This window comes from Littorina saxatilis, linkage group LG6, assembly GCF_037325665.1.
Source record: "Littorina saxatilis isolate snail1 linkage group LG6, US_GU_Lsax_2.0, whole genome shotgun sequence".
Classification (NCBI taxonomy): Eukaryota; Metazoa; Mollusca; class Gastropoda; order Littorinimorpha; family Littorinidae; genus Littorina; species Littorina saxatilis.
The window spans coordinates 4,018,579-4,035,812 of record NC_090250.1 but is presented as its reverse complement, the minus strand read 5'-3'; the positions used below and the strand labels follow the sequence as shown (position 1 = coordinate 4,035,812).

Here is a 17,234-nt window from a genome sequence, read left to right as displayed (position 1 = left end):
GAAATAAATTGGAAGCTACTGGACCTTTTCATAGTTTTAATGGACCGTGAACCATGAACTCGTTTGAAAATGAAATAAATAGCACCTGCTAATCTTCAATTTGACAGCCACTGAAACTTGGTTCACTGACTTCAACCAAAGTAACAATGTCAAAATGGTAATTTACAACTCTCAAATATAAATAGGACAATCGTGTCTTCAGAAGTCGACAAAAGCAGCAATGACTAACAAACCAAAACGTCCCAGCGCACAAATTTTACCACAAGAAAGACCTCAAGTCCAACAGACTATCAACATCGCATCCACACTCCTGTAGTTGCAGGCAGTCGAAACACTGCAGACGATCCCACCTTCCAGGCGATCCGAATGAAACTACACGACAATACCCGAGCCCCAATCGAAGACAGTACAACTCAACACTACTGATTCAATCACTTGAAGAAATCACTACCTCCACCCTACCGCCAAATCCCTCACCATTTTTCTCTGTTCAGCGACCCCATATCAACAAAGAAAAAATGGCAGTGCGTCATAAGACAGCCGTTCGATTTTTACAGCTTTCCCCTCCAGTGCTCCTGTTCTTTGTCGGCCTATTGAGAGAGCTCAGGTAGGGGGATCAGGTGTGGACAGGTAAGAGAGAAAGGGCCATGGGAAGCCTATGTTCTTTTTGGCCAACAACACCCATACCCCAGTGTCTGGTGAGATTCAATTTTCTCCTTCTTTTCACCAGTCGTGTCATGCGCTGGAGAGTTAATCGTTCAAGGTGCCTGCCTACCTTCCCGTGTAAGTCATTAAAAAAAATATGACAGGTTTGCCTGGACTTTACCTCCTGGTAATAAAACACACTTTGACCTCCTGGCATTTTAACACACTTTGACCTCCTGGCATTATAACACACTTTGACCTCCTGGCCTAGTACCATCCCTCCACTTGGACACGTGCCAACAATCAACAGCCAAGCTGCCTTCTCTGCAGAGTGGCCATTTTTGGGTTAACTAAATTTGTAGCCGACTCCCTCATCAGTCTGAAATAGAATTAAGGAATGTCGTACCTTTATCTCTAAATGTTTTACGTGGGCACCCCCCCCCCCCCCCCCCCCTTCGCAATGAACTGAAAACAGTTTAAGCGAATAAAACTTCAGACTCAGACTCAGACTCTTCGCATTCTTTTCAAAGTGAAGGTTCTCGCTGTTTTGATTTCGATCAGAGATAGAGATATTATGTTTTGCCTCCTATCTCAAACCCCCGCAAAATCCTGCGTATATTTTAGCTTTTATTATTCCTCTTATGTAGTAAAACAAATATACATACGAAGGCAGGATAGTTACGACAGAAAACAAACCAAGAATGGAGCACTCTTGAAAGTTCTAACTCAACTCAAAGCCAGGTTGATTCCCATCAGTCGCGGTCGAATCCTTATCAATTTGTTTTGAATTTGGCTTACAACTTCTGTCTTCTTCTTTGTGTGCGCGCGTGCGTGCGTGCATGTGTGTGTTGGGGCCGGGGTAGCGGGGAAGGGGGATTTGGCTAGGGAGCTTTCCTTTCCCTAAAAAGAACACTGTTCCAATCAAACGGCTATGAAACATTTTCGCATCCGCTTTGACCTGTACGTGGCTCCAAACATCCGTTGTTATTCCACACAACAATCTACCAATTTATCACCTGTTTCTTAACAGCCTTGAAAACAGACGTGCTGCATACAAAACATTCTTGCCTTTGATCTGTACATTGTATAGTCGCTGTACGGAATTCAAACAGGTCACGTCAAGAAAAACACAGATCACTGTAAGCTTTAGTGTTGAGGAGGATGCATAGAACGCGAATCTGAGAGCAAAAGTTGGGGTCTGACGGTCCTCCTTGCGCGGTCTCTCTGTGTCGAGTTGTCATCCACGCGGGAAAACACATAACTGTGTGAAAATATTAACACTGTCAATAGAAAACACAAGGAAACAGACCACGAACAGGTAAAACATACTCTGTAATTGCTACGTTCGTCAGGTCACTTTCCGACAGACTGCGTAAGCGTATCTCTACTGAAAATATTAACACTGTCAATAGCAAACAGCGAATCAGACCACGAACAGTCAAAACAAGTCAACAACCATCATAACAATTACTGCCGTCCTCTTTACCTTGGTTGACCAATTACTGTCGCGATATAACCTTGAATGGTTGAAAACGACGTTAAACACCAAATAAAGTAAAGTAAAGTAAAGTTGACCAATTAATCCAACGGAGATCTAAGGCCAAAATCTAAACAGGAGTCACGTTACCAGCACCCGGTGGGGTAGGGTAGGAATGTACCCGGATAGGTCCCAGCTCCTTTCCAATCACACCTCTCTGCATTCTTGCTGACCGGGTAGGTAAGGTATAGACAAGAAAGGGTAGGGTCCGTTCGTTTGCTGATTATTGTTCTTCTACAAGATATCTACATTATCTGAGGCTTTCACAGTTTGGTACTCTAGTGGTGGGTTTTGTCTAGATGTAGGGGCAGTACAGAGAGAGAGAGAGAGAGGGGGGGGGGGTGGGGGGAGTAGCGGGAAGAGGAAGTTGTAAAGCAAATATCTCTACAATGGTAAATCTTATACAAACTCAAATTGATGGTGGCGGTGGTGGTAGAGTATATGTGTGTGTGTGTATGTGTGTGTGTGTGATAGAGCGAAAGAGAGGTGGGGTCGGGGGAAAGGGGCTAGTAGGAATTGAAAGGGGGGGGGGGGGGGAGGGTGGTAAGATAATAGCTCCGCAGTGGTCAGGGATTACATGAAATCTTACAGACGCAGCAATGGAAGACCCATATCGCCGTGTTTTTCTTTGCGGGCTTTACTTACAGCACAGCTGTTGATTTACCCAACAAAGGGCTTTTGTCGCCACCGTGGGTGCCAAACCTGTAACGGTAATATTTCGGCTTGGAGCTTCACGTATTACTAGTATACTCCATAGTTCTGGAACAGCTTTCCTTATAGCTTTGGTCAACCAACGCGCAGAAACTCCAATCTCCGTTCAACTAAATACAGATATTGAGCAGAAACTGCCAATAGCTTTTTGGGGTGGTTTTTTAATTTTTTATTTAGGAGAAACCCGTTACATTCTACACAAAACAGTTCGTCGATCAATGAGTTTGCTACAACGGACTTCTGAAGTTTATATAGGCCTACAGTCATCTTAGTTCCACAAATAAGTGACCTTCTTAATACACCACATCACCCCCCCACCCACCCCCCCCCCCCCTGCTTAAGACACACACACACACACACACACACACACACACACACACACACACACCTCCACTGTAAGTCTAAGTATATTTCAGCAAAACAAAATTTATTTGTATTTGTGCGAAAGTCCAGTAGCAGCTAGTACATATCCACCAACCGAACATTTAACTCACAAAAGGCTTCAGTGTCAGAACCGACTCGCGACACAACCCACTTCACCCAGTTGTAGGTGGGGTAGGATCGGAATGTATCGACCAGTTATCAAACAATGGACTGTCTGATAAGCACAGGACTACTTAGGCACGCTTGCAAGAAACCCCAGCAGTAGAATATCTTTGATCTAACAGCGAGGTGCGATATTTCTTGGGGCAAAAGTCAGCGTACATAGACTGAACTACCTACATACCTCGCAGCAACCAAATCTTTGTCTTCGATAGAGAAAAGCTTCAAAAATAGTCTTGTGCTAAAGAACTGCTGCGCAGTAAACTAACTACGGCTATGGTATATTTATAAGAACGGGATAGAAGTATTATCTTTTGGGTGGGGGTGGGAGTGGGGGTGGGGCGTGTGTGAATGTGTGTGTGCATGTATCCGTGCACATGTTGTGTGTGTATGTGTCTGTGCGTGCATGCGTACGTGTATGTGTGTGTGCGTGCGTGTGCGTGTGTGTATGTGTGTGTGTGTGTGTGTGTGTGAGAGAGAGAGTGTGAGAGGGAGACAGTGATAGGGAGACAGTGATAGGGAGACAGAGAGAGAGACAGGGAGACAGAGAGACAGAGAGCGGTGGAGGAAGGGGGACGGTGGTGTCTTTCTTCGGGACCAGGGGACTTAATGATCGAGCACATGTTAGCAAAAGGAAGAGGTCCACCTGTCCTTACATTATTGATCTGTCGACTGGTTCTGATCACCTGGCTTGAGACGACCGTTGGCAGACATTAGTAATTATGCATTTCTGCCACCTCAAAGATCAATCTCTTAGATGTTTCACCCCGCCATACACACGCAGACACACAAACACGCACGCACGCACGCACGCACGCACGCAAACACACACACACACACACACACACACACACACACACACACACACACACACACACACACACACACACACACACACACACACACACACACACGAGTGACTGCCATTTTAAAGTGCGTCTGCTGTATTCAGTTTGTGAAACAGCGAAGAACCCTAATGGAAAGAAAACTACAGGGGCAGCAACTCTACTTAAAAGAGAAATGTGAGTTGTGACAGGCTGCGTCCCTGTAAAAGATCTGTGGGGAAAGGGGCATAATAAGATAAATGTGAGTTGTCACAGGCTGCGTCCCTGTAAAAGATCTGTGGGGAAAGGGGCATAATAATTGGTAGATCCCATCCCGAACAACTTACGTTTCGTTTGTTATAGGGGCCTCAGCTCAGCTTATCTGAATCAATTAAAGGGACAGGGGAAAGGGCGAACTGTCCAATCCACCAAAACCTGAGAGATCAAGGGACAAGCTCTACAGCCCTGTGGAGACCCTTCCATGAACAACAGCATGTGTTAGGAGGACGGGAGTGCCTGCCTGAGCGAACGCAGAAGACCAAGAAGAAGGGCAATGGGAAGGGAGAGAAGTGACGACGAGCGAAAGCCTGGTAGCTTCCATCTGTGATGACTGACATGACCAAGAAGGTATCTTTAAACAATTAGAGTGACAGAGGAAGGGTGGACAATCCGAAGGGAGATAAGTGAAAACAGTGAAATCCTCGTACCTTCCATCTGCAGGTCGTGCTTGTTGCGCAGGGCCTGTATGTCCTCCAGGTGGGCCAGCTTCAGCTGGTTGGTGGCCATCTGGTGCTCTGCCGTCACCTCTTGAAGCTGAAACACCCACACACATACAGTCTTCAATCACATTATGCACCCATTATCTAAGAAAACTGAACATGGAAAACTCAAAAATTCAAAAGGATTAGATCTGTCATGCACATAATATAGGAACAAGCATGTAGCGCTTTAACAAGAAGTTATTTATATTTTGGTCAAAAATACATATCATATTGATTTATTGTGTTTTCACTGATCACATGACGAAACTGAAATGGTCAAACTAATCGATTAATATATGACAGGAAGTCGTCGTAGACAAATGATATTGCGCAGGAAGTGAGTTATCAGTTATCTGAATATCTCAAAACTATCACAGAACAAATGTCTACAAGGTATGATCTACTAATAGTTTTAGCCGAGTTTCGCACTTTCTTCTTCTTCTTCTTCTTGTCGATCACTGTTTCGCAGTTTAAATACCGAGTATGCTTTTAAAATCATAAAAATTAGCATTTCACCGTGCAGAAATGTGCATGAATTACATCTGCCAGTGACAATGCCCACTCAGCAACAAATTAAGGAAACAGAATCAGTTAAACAACAAAGAAAAAGACCATCAACACAGAATACTTGACCATCCCTTCAAAGTGACAGTTCAACAAGCTACCGTAACTGCGTCCAGCTGTAACAAGCCACTCTTGTAGGAAGAGTTGCTCCCCTTCTAACTGCTTGGCAAGTTAGCTCGCACCTGTACCTTGACTAGAATGAGAAGAGTACCTACCTGTCGTTTGTGTGAGTGGTGTGTGTACTCTGTGTGCTTCTCGTGGTGCTTTTGTACTGAAAGCAAATATTGGTATTCATCAAAACCTTTGCAAGAACATTAAACATACAATAGATTATTTTTTTTAAACACAAATAAAAACAAATAGAAAATTTAAATTAAAACAAACCCACATAAAATAATAATGAATAAAATATAATAGATTCAAAACACAAACACTAACATGGAAACAATCCAATTTCATGTCATTGAATACATTACAATTTTGTGTTTTCCTTCCATTCAACTGCCTTTCAAGGAAATAAGCTAGCTCAAAAAAGAGAGAAAGAAAGATGAAGAAAAAAAATCCAACTTACTCTGTTCCACAGACTTTTGATAGTTAGAGGTCAGCCCTTCATGTTGTGCAGCGATGGCTGCAGCATGTTCCTCCTTCAGTGTTTGCTGCGCAGCACTGTGTGCCTCCTCCGCCTGCGTCATCTCCTCCTTCAGCTTGCTGACTTCTTGCTGCGCAGCGTCCCTGGCTGCCGTCAGCTCCTGGACCTGCTGCTCCAGTTGACTCTTCTGCTGTGTCAGGCATTCTGCAAAATCAGCGCAGAAAATCAGCACGGAATATAAGGGCAAACAAATTAAAATATTTCAGATGGCACGGCCAAATATTAGGGTAGGTAGGTCGACTCCATTTAAATAAAAAAATTAATTGAAGTTTGGATTTTCTATTTAAACAGTTGCATTTGGCTTTTTATTGGGCTGAAATCTTTCGAGTTCTGTTCCCTGAATATCAGAGAAGAGACACTTTCCTTGTAAAAAGTTGTAGGGTAGGGATGAAAAAATAAGGTTTGTCGGGGAATTGGAAACATCAATATAAATGTCAAGCAACTGATCATTTAAAACTATTTTCTCACCAAAGAAAACTGTTTAACATAAATATGCCACTTGTGATGTTTTCCTATTCTTGAAAAAATCTTGGGAGTTGACAGAAACAGCTCAGCGCACTGACCTATATTCTGGTGCTGCTCGGTCAGTTTGCCTTCAGCCTTGGTCAGCTTGGCAGTGACCAGTGGACAGGAGAAGGCGTCCAGCTGTAACAAGACAACATGGCACTCTATGAAATAGCTAAAACTTTGACGAAATGGTCATCATTCTACCACCGTGACCAGAAAGGTTTCCGCGATTCGGTTTTTTTAAGCGCCACTACAAGCAAGGAGGGAGGAAGGGGAAAGAGATTAAGGGCAGGAGATGTAATGGATGTAGAGCCTAATTTGTCACTTTGAACTAATCTTATGACACAAGTGCCCTGACAACATTTCCCAGGCAAAACACATACAGAAACACCACAAGGGCATTTAAAAACAATCGTGCAAGTCTAGAGACCGCATAACTGCTACTCATCTCATAAAATCTCAGCGGTATTTCCTGTCGACTGGTGTTAAACATCCGCAATAAACCTTTATCCGCAATTAACAACTGTATGCGTGTTCTTGGTCTCACAAAACCAACAGACGTTTCTACCAACATCAATCCAGGGGACAGACAAGCCAGCGGATATGGTGAAGCAATTCATTTTTGACAAAAATGTCGTCCTCAAAATGTAGAATAGAATGAGCGTTCGCATGCAGACAGACAGCCAGCCTTGGTCGCGCTGTGTGTGGGACAAAGGTGCTCTGGTATTTCCATAACCACTTTCCAAGTACGTATATTGACAGACCGATGCGGCTCACAGCAGGCAAATATTAAAGCTACACTTTAAGCTACACTCATTCCCGTGAAAACAATTCGGATCACCATCTCAGGTCTAGCCAAGCGTGTTCATGGGATCACCATCTCAGGTCTAGCCATAGACCAAATGGTCTATGATCTAGCCAAGCGTGTACATGGGATCACCATGTCAGGTCTAGCCATAGACCAAATGTTCTATGATCTAGCCAAGCGTGTACACGGGATCAGAGCATCCCCCTATTTGGTCACATACCAAAAATATGGACGGAGCTATTGTGATTTACATAATACTGTGCTTTCGAACATTTCCTTGAGATCACCTCTCGAAAGTGACCACCTGCCCAGTACGACCACTCCCAAGGATCCCAGACGAGTTTTTCTTCTGTATAATTCCCCATTCCATAGCGACCACTTGTCTATAACGGCCACTTTTCGTCTGTCTCTTGGCTGGTAATTATACAACAGTTACAGGAAAAGGGAGGTACCATTAATGCAATGAGAATTAAATGTCGAGCCGATTATAGTAAACAAGTTCGGGAATGTAGGGAGGGGGTGGGGGGGGGGGGGGGGGGGTAGCGAGAACGAGGGCCGAAGCCGGGCCAGGGAGGGGGAGGTTTACAATAAGGAGGCATCGAATATATGAAGACAACCTTCCTAGAGAGCCGTCGGAGCAGAATACAAGTGCCGTGAAAAGTGCCAAGTGGCCCCAATTCCCGTCATCAGCGACTGCTTGACCCGCTCAGAACAATCGCCCCTGACAACTTACTGGGACCATTAAAACACGGTGGCGACTGTCAACAAGCATAAACACTCTATTCAGACACTGTAACGACAGTTAAATGTGTTCGCCAAAATATGTGACAGCATTCGAGAAACAGCAGCACAAGTCCAGACCTGTTTACCCCCATAAGTGTTTTGGAGTAATGCTCAGCCCCAAAAATAGTAATCCTGGCACAAAAATAGTAATCATCCAGCATTCGTCGCCAATTACAACGCCGCGGCACATGACAACTGTGTCTGCGAAACGCAATCATGCACATATATCCATCATTTACAAACAAAACACATCAGTCAGTTTTTGTAGTCATCATAATTTCAAAGAAGATCCCATCAAAAGCACATGCATCACTGATTCTTTTTCTTTTGCTCGTAGTAGGCCTTTTTCAGTGTGTCAAGCGCTTCTCTACTGTACTTGCGCTTGCCGAATGAGTGAGGGCGAGACTTCACCACTAGAATAAGGCTCTCCAGCGTCTCGTCAGACAGACATGATCTCTGGTCAGTCCTGTGCTTTTTCACCCCATTTTGCCATTGAAAAAAACAATGCCAAACATGTGAATTGATTAAAAAAAATTTAAAAAAAAATAAAAAAAAAAATTTTATTTTTTTTTTACATTTTTTATTTATGAAAATCGTAGTCTTGACACGGATAGCGGAATGGCGTATTTTTTGCAGAAAATCGTAATAAATTACGCCAAAATCGTAAGGGTAAACAGGTCTGCAAGTCGCTGCGTGCTTAAAATCCTCGGCAGGTGACCATTAACTGACTTCGTGTAAGTGTTTTTAAGACTCTACAAGGTCACATCTATAAATTAAAATATACCAAATGTTTGTGTGTGTGTGTGTTTTTGTGTTGTTGTTTTTTGTATTTTTATTTTTTTGTGGCGAAATTAATTTTTGGGGGGTTATTTTGCCCTTACATGTGCACAATTTAAGAGTGTCACTTTTGAGTTTAGTTCCAACACGGCCAGGCCCCATTACAATCAGGAGTTCCACCTAAGATAGCAAGAGTGAATTTGTGAATCTCGCAAGGTCTGTCTCTCTACCCTGTCTGTCTGTCTGTCTGTCTGTCTGTGTCTCTCTCTCTCTCTCTCTCTCTCTCTCTCTCTCTCTCGCACACACACACACTCAGTGTGTGTGTGTGTGCGCGCGAAAGCATCGGTGTGTGTGTGCTTGTGCGCGCGTGTGTGCGTGTGTGTGTGTGTGTGTGTGCGTGTGTGTGTGCGTGTGTGTGTGTGTGTGTGTGCGTGTGTGTGTGTGCGTGTGTGCGTGTGAGGATGCTGCCAGGCAAGCTGTATGCAACTGCTAGCGCATGTGTATGCCAGTTAGTGTCTGCTAGATGTAAGCCCACTACTCTTCTTGAAGCAGGTAAAAGGCAAAGACCCTCGCTGTGCCAGAGACTGTAATTGGTCCAATTCATTGTGACTGGCGCATCTCCCCCGACTGCTAGGAGTACACCCCTTATTACCAGCAGACCCATGAGGCCGCCGTGTGAGGTCGATATTATTCTTTCCATTCTATAAACAATATGCAGTCTTTTTACCTTTTTTTTCCTCGCTTTTTTTATTATTAAAAAATCGACGAAAATTAACAATAGGCACAACTTGCCAACTTTTGCATATGAGGAGAAAGGCAAATCAATTGTCTAATCAGAACAGGTCGTGTTATTTCCCTATCTTGCATATTTTGTGTGTGATGCGATTCCTACTGATGCAGGTGTCGATCGCATGAGCTGTCAAAAACAAGAGGTTTTTATGTCCATTTTACCATGACAAAAAGCGCTGTATTTTAGCAACAACATAGCGGATTGCGTCGAGACGTTCAGGAACTTATGCCTATATATATACGAGACGTACTTCAGGAATAAATGGTTTGTGTGGGTACGGAAACTGTTGCAATAATGTTTTAGCTAAGTTTACTTTAAAAGACACAATCCCTCCCGTGAAAAAAGGTTCTACTCGACGTCTCAGATCGGCCCTGCTTTTACATGGGATTAAAGCATCCTTTCTGTTGAGGCTTTTACACGGGATTAAAGCATCCTTTCTGTTGAGGCTTTTACATGGGATTAAAGCATCCTTTCTGTTGAGGCTTTTACATGGGATTAAAGCATCCTTTCTGTTGAGGCTTTTACATGGGATTAAAGCATCCTTTCTGTTGAGGCTTTTACATGGGATTAAAGCATCCTTTCTGTTGAGGCTTTTACACGGGATTAAAGCATCCTTTCTGTTGAGGCTTTTACACGGGATTAAAGCATCCTTTCTGTTGAGGCTTTTACACGGGATTAAAGCATCCTTTCTGTTGAGGCTTTTACACGGGATTAAAGCATCCTTTCTGTTGAGGCTTTTACATGGGATTAAAGCATCCTTTCTGTTGAGGCTTTTACACGGGATTAAAGCATCCTTTCTGTTGAGGCTTTTACACGGGATTAAAGCATCCTTTCTGTTGAGGCTTTTACACGGGATTAAAGCATCCTTTCTGTTGAGGCTTTTACACGGGATTAAAGCATCCTTTCTGTTGAGACTTTTACACGGGATTAAAGCATCCTTTCTGTTGAGGCTTTTACACGGGATTAAAGCATCCTTTCTGTTGAGGCTTTTACACGGGATTAAAGCATCCTTTCTGTTGAGGCTTTTACACGGGATTAAAGCATCCTTTCTGTTGAGGCTTTTACACGGGATTAAAGCATCCTTTCTGTTGAGGCTTTTACACGGGATTAAAGCATCCTTTCTGTTGAGGCTTTTACACGGGATCAAAGCATCCTTTCTGTTGAGGCTTTTACACGGGATTAAAGCATCCTTTCTGTTGAGGCTTTTACACGGGATTAAAGCATCCTTTCTGTTGAGGCTTTTACACGGGATTAAAGCATCCTTCCTGTTGAGGCTTTTACACGGGATTAAAGCATCCTTTCTGTTGAGGCTTTTACACGGGATGAAAGTAGCCCTCCAGCTGGACACTGCCAAACATCACGACTGGTTTCTGTGCAGAGTATCAATGTTTGGATCAATTCATTTTGCAAACTGACACTAAAATAAAGGAGCCTTGCACAAATAGATATATGCAATAACTGTTTTGCTCAGGTTATAACAATTAATGCTCACTCCTCGGTGCAACTGACCTGGTTGGTAGTGTAGTTGAGTTCCCTACTATATTTGTCTCTGTCTCTCCCAGCTTCCCTCTCTGTGTAGCTGAACTCCCTCCACCCCCCCCCCCCCCCCCCCCCCCCCCCCCCCAACTGACCTGGTTGGTGATGTAGTTAATGTGACAGGTGACGGCGTCAAAAGCCGGCAGGGATGCCTTGAGCTGCATCTTGGTGTAGCTGATCTCCCTTCCTATCCTCCCTCCCCCCCTCTCTGTCTGTCTGTCTGTCTGTCTGTCTGTCTGTCTCTCTGTCTCTGTCTCTGTCTCTGTCTCTCTCTCTCTCTCTCTCTCTCTCTCTCTCTCTCTCTCTCTCTCTCTCTCTCTCTAACTGACCTGGTTGGTGGTGTAGTTCAGCAGACAAGTGACGGCGTCGAAAGCCTCCAGGCCCGCCTTGAGCTGCATCTTGGTGTAGTTGAGCTCCTTGGTGCGGCCCTCGCACAGCGACTCCAGGCGCGCGATCTCCTGTGCACGTGTGCCTCGTGCCGACGTCGACACCACGTCGGGGGGTTGACCTGATTTCAGCCCTCCGCCCAGCTTGCTCCGTAACCGACTCGAATCTGCAACAACGAGAGAAAATACTTGATTACAATTTTGACAGAAAATAAGTAAGTGAGAGTGTGATAAACCTGGTGCTCGTTCCTTCAAACGCAGGCGTTAGTTATAATACAGCAACCATATCTATAGACACACACAAAAATACTCCAAGGGACTTTTATGGAGGCATGCATAATAATCATCAAAACCAAAATGTTGTTTTCAAATGTAAGTCAACTAACATCCCTTTTATCATCCCAGAGTTATATGTTCGGTACAAACTAATTAGTCAATGGACAAAAGCAAAAACAAACCGTCTCATCATAGCAAATTCGCATTATTCGTCAAACCCAATAAACCCTGTCCCTATAACAACACTGAGGACAGGATTGTAAGAACAAACCACGCACATCAGTAGACAGACAAAGCGTGCACATCCAAACCACCAGGATTAACAAATCACCCAAGCATGCACATCCAAACCACCAGGATTAACAAATCACCCAAGCATGCACATCCAAACCACCAGGATTAACAAATCACCCAAGCATGCACATCCAAACCACCAGGATTAACAAATCACCCAAGCATGCACATCCAAACCACCAGGATTAACAAATCACCCAAGCATGCACATCCAAACCACCAGGATTAACAAATCACCCAAGCATGCACATCCAAACCACCAGGATTAACAAATCACCCAAGCATGCACATCCAAACCACCAGGATTAACAAATCACCCAAGCATGCACATCCAAACCACCAGGATTAACAAATCACCCAAGCATGCACATCCAAACCACCAGGATTAACAAATCACCCAAGCATGAACATCCAAACCACCAGGATTAACAAATCACCCAAGCATGCACATCCAAACCACCAGGATTAACAAATCACCCAAGCATGCACATCCAAACCACCAGGATTAACAAATCACCCAAGCATGCACATCCAAACCACCAGGATTAACAAATCACCCAAGCATGCACATCCAAACCACCAGGATTAACAAATCACCCAAGCATGCACATCCAAACCACCAGGATTAACAAATCACCCAAGCATGCACATCCAAACCACCAGGATTAACAAATCACCCAAGCATGCACATCCAAACCACCAGGATTAACAAATCACCCAAGCATGCACATCCAAACCACCAGGATTAACAAATCACCCAAGCGTGCAAGATAGACACAAATAATTCCATACAGAATAACTGAAATTTGACGCCTGACAGCCAGGTTCACAGGGGGACTCAATATAAATATACACGCTTCTTTTCAAAATGTCTCATCTATCGTCTGTACATGTATCACGAACATCGACCCCACAGAGTGCCTCAGTGTCTATTCATGCAAATTTGTTCCACCCAACCTGGTGAGACTAGAATATAATTTATTTCGTCTGTTAATGCTCGTTTCTTGTTTATTCAAAACATTCAGGCCTAAGTTAACAGAAATAAGAACAATCGGGTATTATGTTTCTGAGATATAGCTCTTCACACTTGTAAACCCTTTAAGTTTTGACATATTTATAACATGGTCATTGTAGTAGCATTGAGCGAATAATTAAACGGTATATCAAAAGCTGCAGGGGAACAGAAAGCTGAAGGTAAAGAAAAGACAAGTACAAAAGGCAAGACTTCTTCTTCTTCTTCGTCGTTCGCTGAAAAATGCAAGACAAGACGTAATAAGAAAGCGCTTACACACATCGGCTCTCTGTCTCTGTCTCTGTCTCTGTCTCTCTCTCTCTCTCTCTCTCTCTCTCTCTCTCTCTCTCTCTCTCTCTCTCTCTCTCTCACACACATTCACTCACGCACACATACACATACGCGCGCGCACACACACACAAACACACATACACACAAACACACATACACACGCACGCACACACACACGCACACACACACACACGGTTGATCAACAGATATTAACACTACCAAGAAGCAGGCCTGCGGTATTTCAACTATAGTCGAACTCCCCACGCTTTATATAAACATTACGCCAAAAAGAATCCAGACTAAACAAAACATAAAGGCACGAAAGGGGCTACATGAATTTAAATCTTATACAGATATGGGCAGACCGAAGCGCCAGGTACATTCTACTGCAACAAAGTCTAAGCCTGAAATACATGAGTCAGTGAAATACCTGTCCCGAACACGCCATTGTGCACAGGTAAGCTCGTTCTTTTCACAGGTAAAATGACAGGCTGTAGAAAGTGAAGTGCAAAGGTCAGGTTTGTCCGTACAGGATGAAAGCTTTTGAAAGCCGCGAATAATGTTATATTGTACACTGAACAGACGGCCTTGCGTTCTTCAGTTGATGAGTCACAACTGATTCAGTTATCTCTGTGTGTGAGAGTTTGTTTGTGTGTCTGTGTGTCTGTCTGTGTGTCTGTGTGTTTGTGTGTGTGTGTGTGTCTCTCTCTCTCTCTCTCTCTCTCTTTTCTCTCTCTCTCTCTCTCTCTCTCTCTCTCTCTCTCTCTCTCTCTCTCTCTCTAAAATCATACCCTGGAGACGATCTCGCATACCAGTCTTCATGAACAAATATTTCTAACGTTCAAAAGAGCATGACAGTCGTACCCACTGCTTCACCTGTTAACCCATCGCCATGCCTCCTCTTTGTACATGCATTAGTATCCACCGGTTTCCCCATAGGAATCTGTCAACGCCTTGTTTGTACGACAAAACATCTCAATACCATAAAACATATTTTTGCTCTCCGTGTGTCCCGTCAAGACAACCAGCATAAAAGCAGTGCTATTTCCTGAGAATATGTAGACCAAGCTAATGCTGAATAAAATAAAAGACAGTGCTATCTCCTGAGAATGTCTAGACCAAGCTAATGCGAAAGAATAAAAATAAAAATACACAAAAAGACTCCTCACCGTGTGTGACAATGACAAACTCTTTCCTACTGTCCACAGGGGTGCCTGTCCGGCACGCCCTGACCATGACGTCAGTGAAAGGTCGACCACATTTCAGCTGGTACATCTCTTTCAGGACATCCATGGAACCGCGCACGGGTCACCACAACAATTTAGCTGTACAGCTTTAGTACATCCATGGAGTTTAGCGTGGAGCAACACACACACTTCAGTGTACATCTCTTTCAGTACATCAGTCCCTGTAACCGCGAACGGTACGGGTCAGCTGTACATCTTTCATCCGCATTGGACCCCCATCACAATGTCTGTGCAATTGTATATCCTTTAGTTCATTCATTGACCTTAGTGCAGATCATCTGCATCGCTCGTTGTCCTTCACGTAACACAGACATTAACAATACTCTGTTCGCCAATACCATCTTATGATCTGTTCGCCAATACCATCTTATGATCTGTTCACCATTGCCATATCATAAACTGTTCACCATTAATTACCATCTCATAATCTGTTCACCATTGGACTCTTGCAGGAGTACAGACAGCTCTTCCATGCACTAATGACATGATTATGTCTTCATAAAAAGGCAGAGCATAGCGTTACTATTTCAGAGTCTGTCAAAATACTGTTGGTGCGACACTGCTTCAATACACCAAGTGGGAAGGCCAGCCAATGATGCATAATCAACAGACGCACCAGCACATGTGAAAAAAGACGTGAAGTCTGTTTGATTCAAGAACGCGGAGCGAAACAGTATCGGACACAATCTCCCCAGACCGATGCTTTGAAGCAGCTGCCTCAGTTTATCAACAACGCGCCCATTATCAGCTTCGAGCTCAGAACTCTTTGAAAAATATACCGTGATTCAGAACACAACATTGAAATCCCATTGATAACTTAACTGGGGTTATAGCAAACACGAACATAGCAGTCCAACACCCATGTTTATGAGCTATTTCAGTCTCGTTGGCTTGAAAGAAGAAAAGAAAAAGCGCAGCCTTGACGTTTCAGCTTCAGGAATTCATTCAAACACACACAGACAGCGAGCGAGAGTGCCAACCACAACACTTCCTAACAGAAACTCACTTATCTTTTTTACAAAGAAAAACTGAGTTATCTTGTTTATCGCTCTGAGTCTGACTCAGTAAAGTTTCCATTCTCGCAAGCAGGCACGTTCATTTTCAGCAAGCATGCTCTGCAGGACCTACAATGCAAAAACACACAGCGCAATTCCTTGTTTTGCTCAAACTAGTATACACAAGCCACTATTCAGCTCCAGAGTGTCAACTTTAGACACCAATATCAGTAAGTGTCGCCACCAAATGATTTCTTTCGAACCGGTAGTGTCGAATCTCCGAAGTGTACAAAGCCATAAACACCACAATGGTTGCAGAAAAGGACATAAAGACACACCTGTCTTACATGCAGTACACGATCGTAAAATGGTCTTGCTACCTAGTATATACCTGGCTATTGAAATCGTTCAGGGTACACAAGGGGTCTATTGAAGCCGTCGCGCCTTCATAAAGAGTCAGTCCTCCGTCTTCCAGACTATTCACCGTGCATAAGACGTTCGCTGAATGAGAAGTTTAATGCCCTATTTGTGGTCCCATTGACCCATCAGTGCAAAGAAGTTAGCTGGTGAAAAAATGTCAACTATGCATCTGCAGTAGTATTTCCAGTGTTGTGTGGCTGTACCACAAAGAATAATTCCAATATTTCTCACAACAATCAAAAGTTTCTGTTTTTATAAAACTGCCACCAGTGTAAGAAAATGTTACACAGAATATTAACACTGAACCACTTTCCAAAGAACCACATAAAGGCATGGAGTCAACTGCCGATAGAAGAAAAACAAATCCGAGAAAAAAAATTCAACCGCGTGCACGTGTATGTGCCGTTTCTAGCCACTGACAAGGACAACAGACAATCACTAAGGAACTTTTCACGACATTGAAAAGTGTTAGCGCTGTCACCAATATGCAGTACAGGTAGTACAGGTAAGCTATTACAAGAAAGACACACAAAATGTCAACGCTAAAACCACTTTCCGACGTCGCACCGAAAGTTCAAACAACACAACTGCACGCCTCTTCCAAAGGCTTGACAAGACTGAATTAACAACCAGAGTACCACCTCTCCGATAACCGATACAATGCCACCAGACAAGGTATATCACCACATTCACCGGACTAAAAAGACGATGAGAAAAGTGTATACCCCAGCAAGGCCTGGTTTTTTGCCGGTCTCTGTAGCCAGGGGCAGGTGTGTTTGCATACAGGTATAAGTAACCACCTGCGGTGAGGAAGGTAAAATCTAATTCACCCCGCACCATCTTTCGCCTGCCAGGAGGGCCTGTTTTCTGTCAGGGTA

At 43.8% G+C, this 17,234-nt stretch overlaps 1 protein-coding gene across 1 annotated transcript in view; it reads right to left on the bottom strand.

Moving 5' to 3' along the window:
- Nucleotides 1–17,234, bottom strand: part of LOC138968320 (uncharacterized) — a 177,943-nt gene that overhangs the window by 23,497 nt on the left and 137,212 nt on the right. Inside the window, exons 10-14 of the mRNA XM_070340876.1 lie at nt 11,765–11,988; nt 6,798–6,879; nt 6,157–6,378; nt 5,801–5,856; nt 4,968–5,073 (exon numbers count right to left, since the gene is read on the bottom strand). Of these exons, the coding sequence (XP_070196977.1) occupies nt 4,968–5,073; nt 5,801–5,856; nt 6,157–6,378; nt 6,798–6,879; nt 11,765–11,988 (690 nt within the window). The remainder of the gene's footprint in view (nt 1–4,967; nt 5,074–5,800; nt 5,857–6,156; nt 6,379–6,797; nt 6,880–11,764; nt 11,989–17,234) is intronic.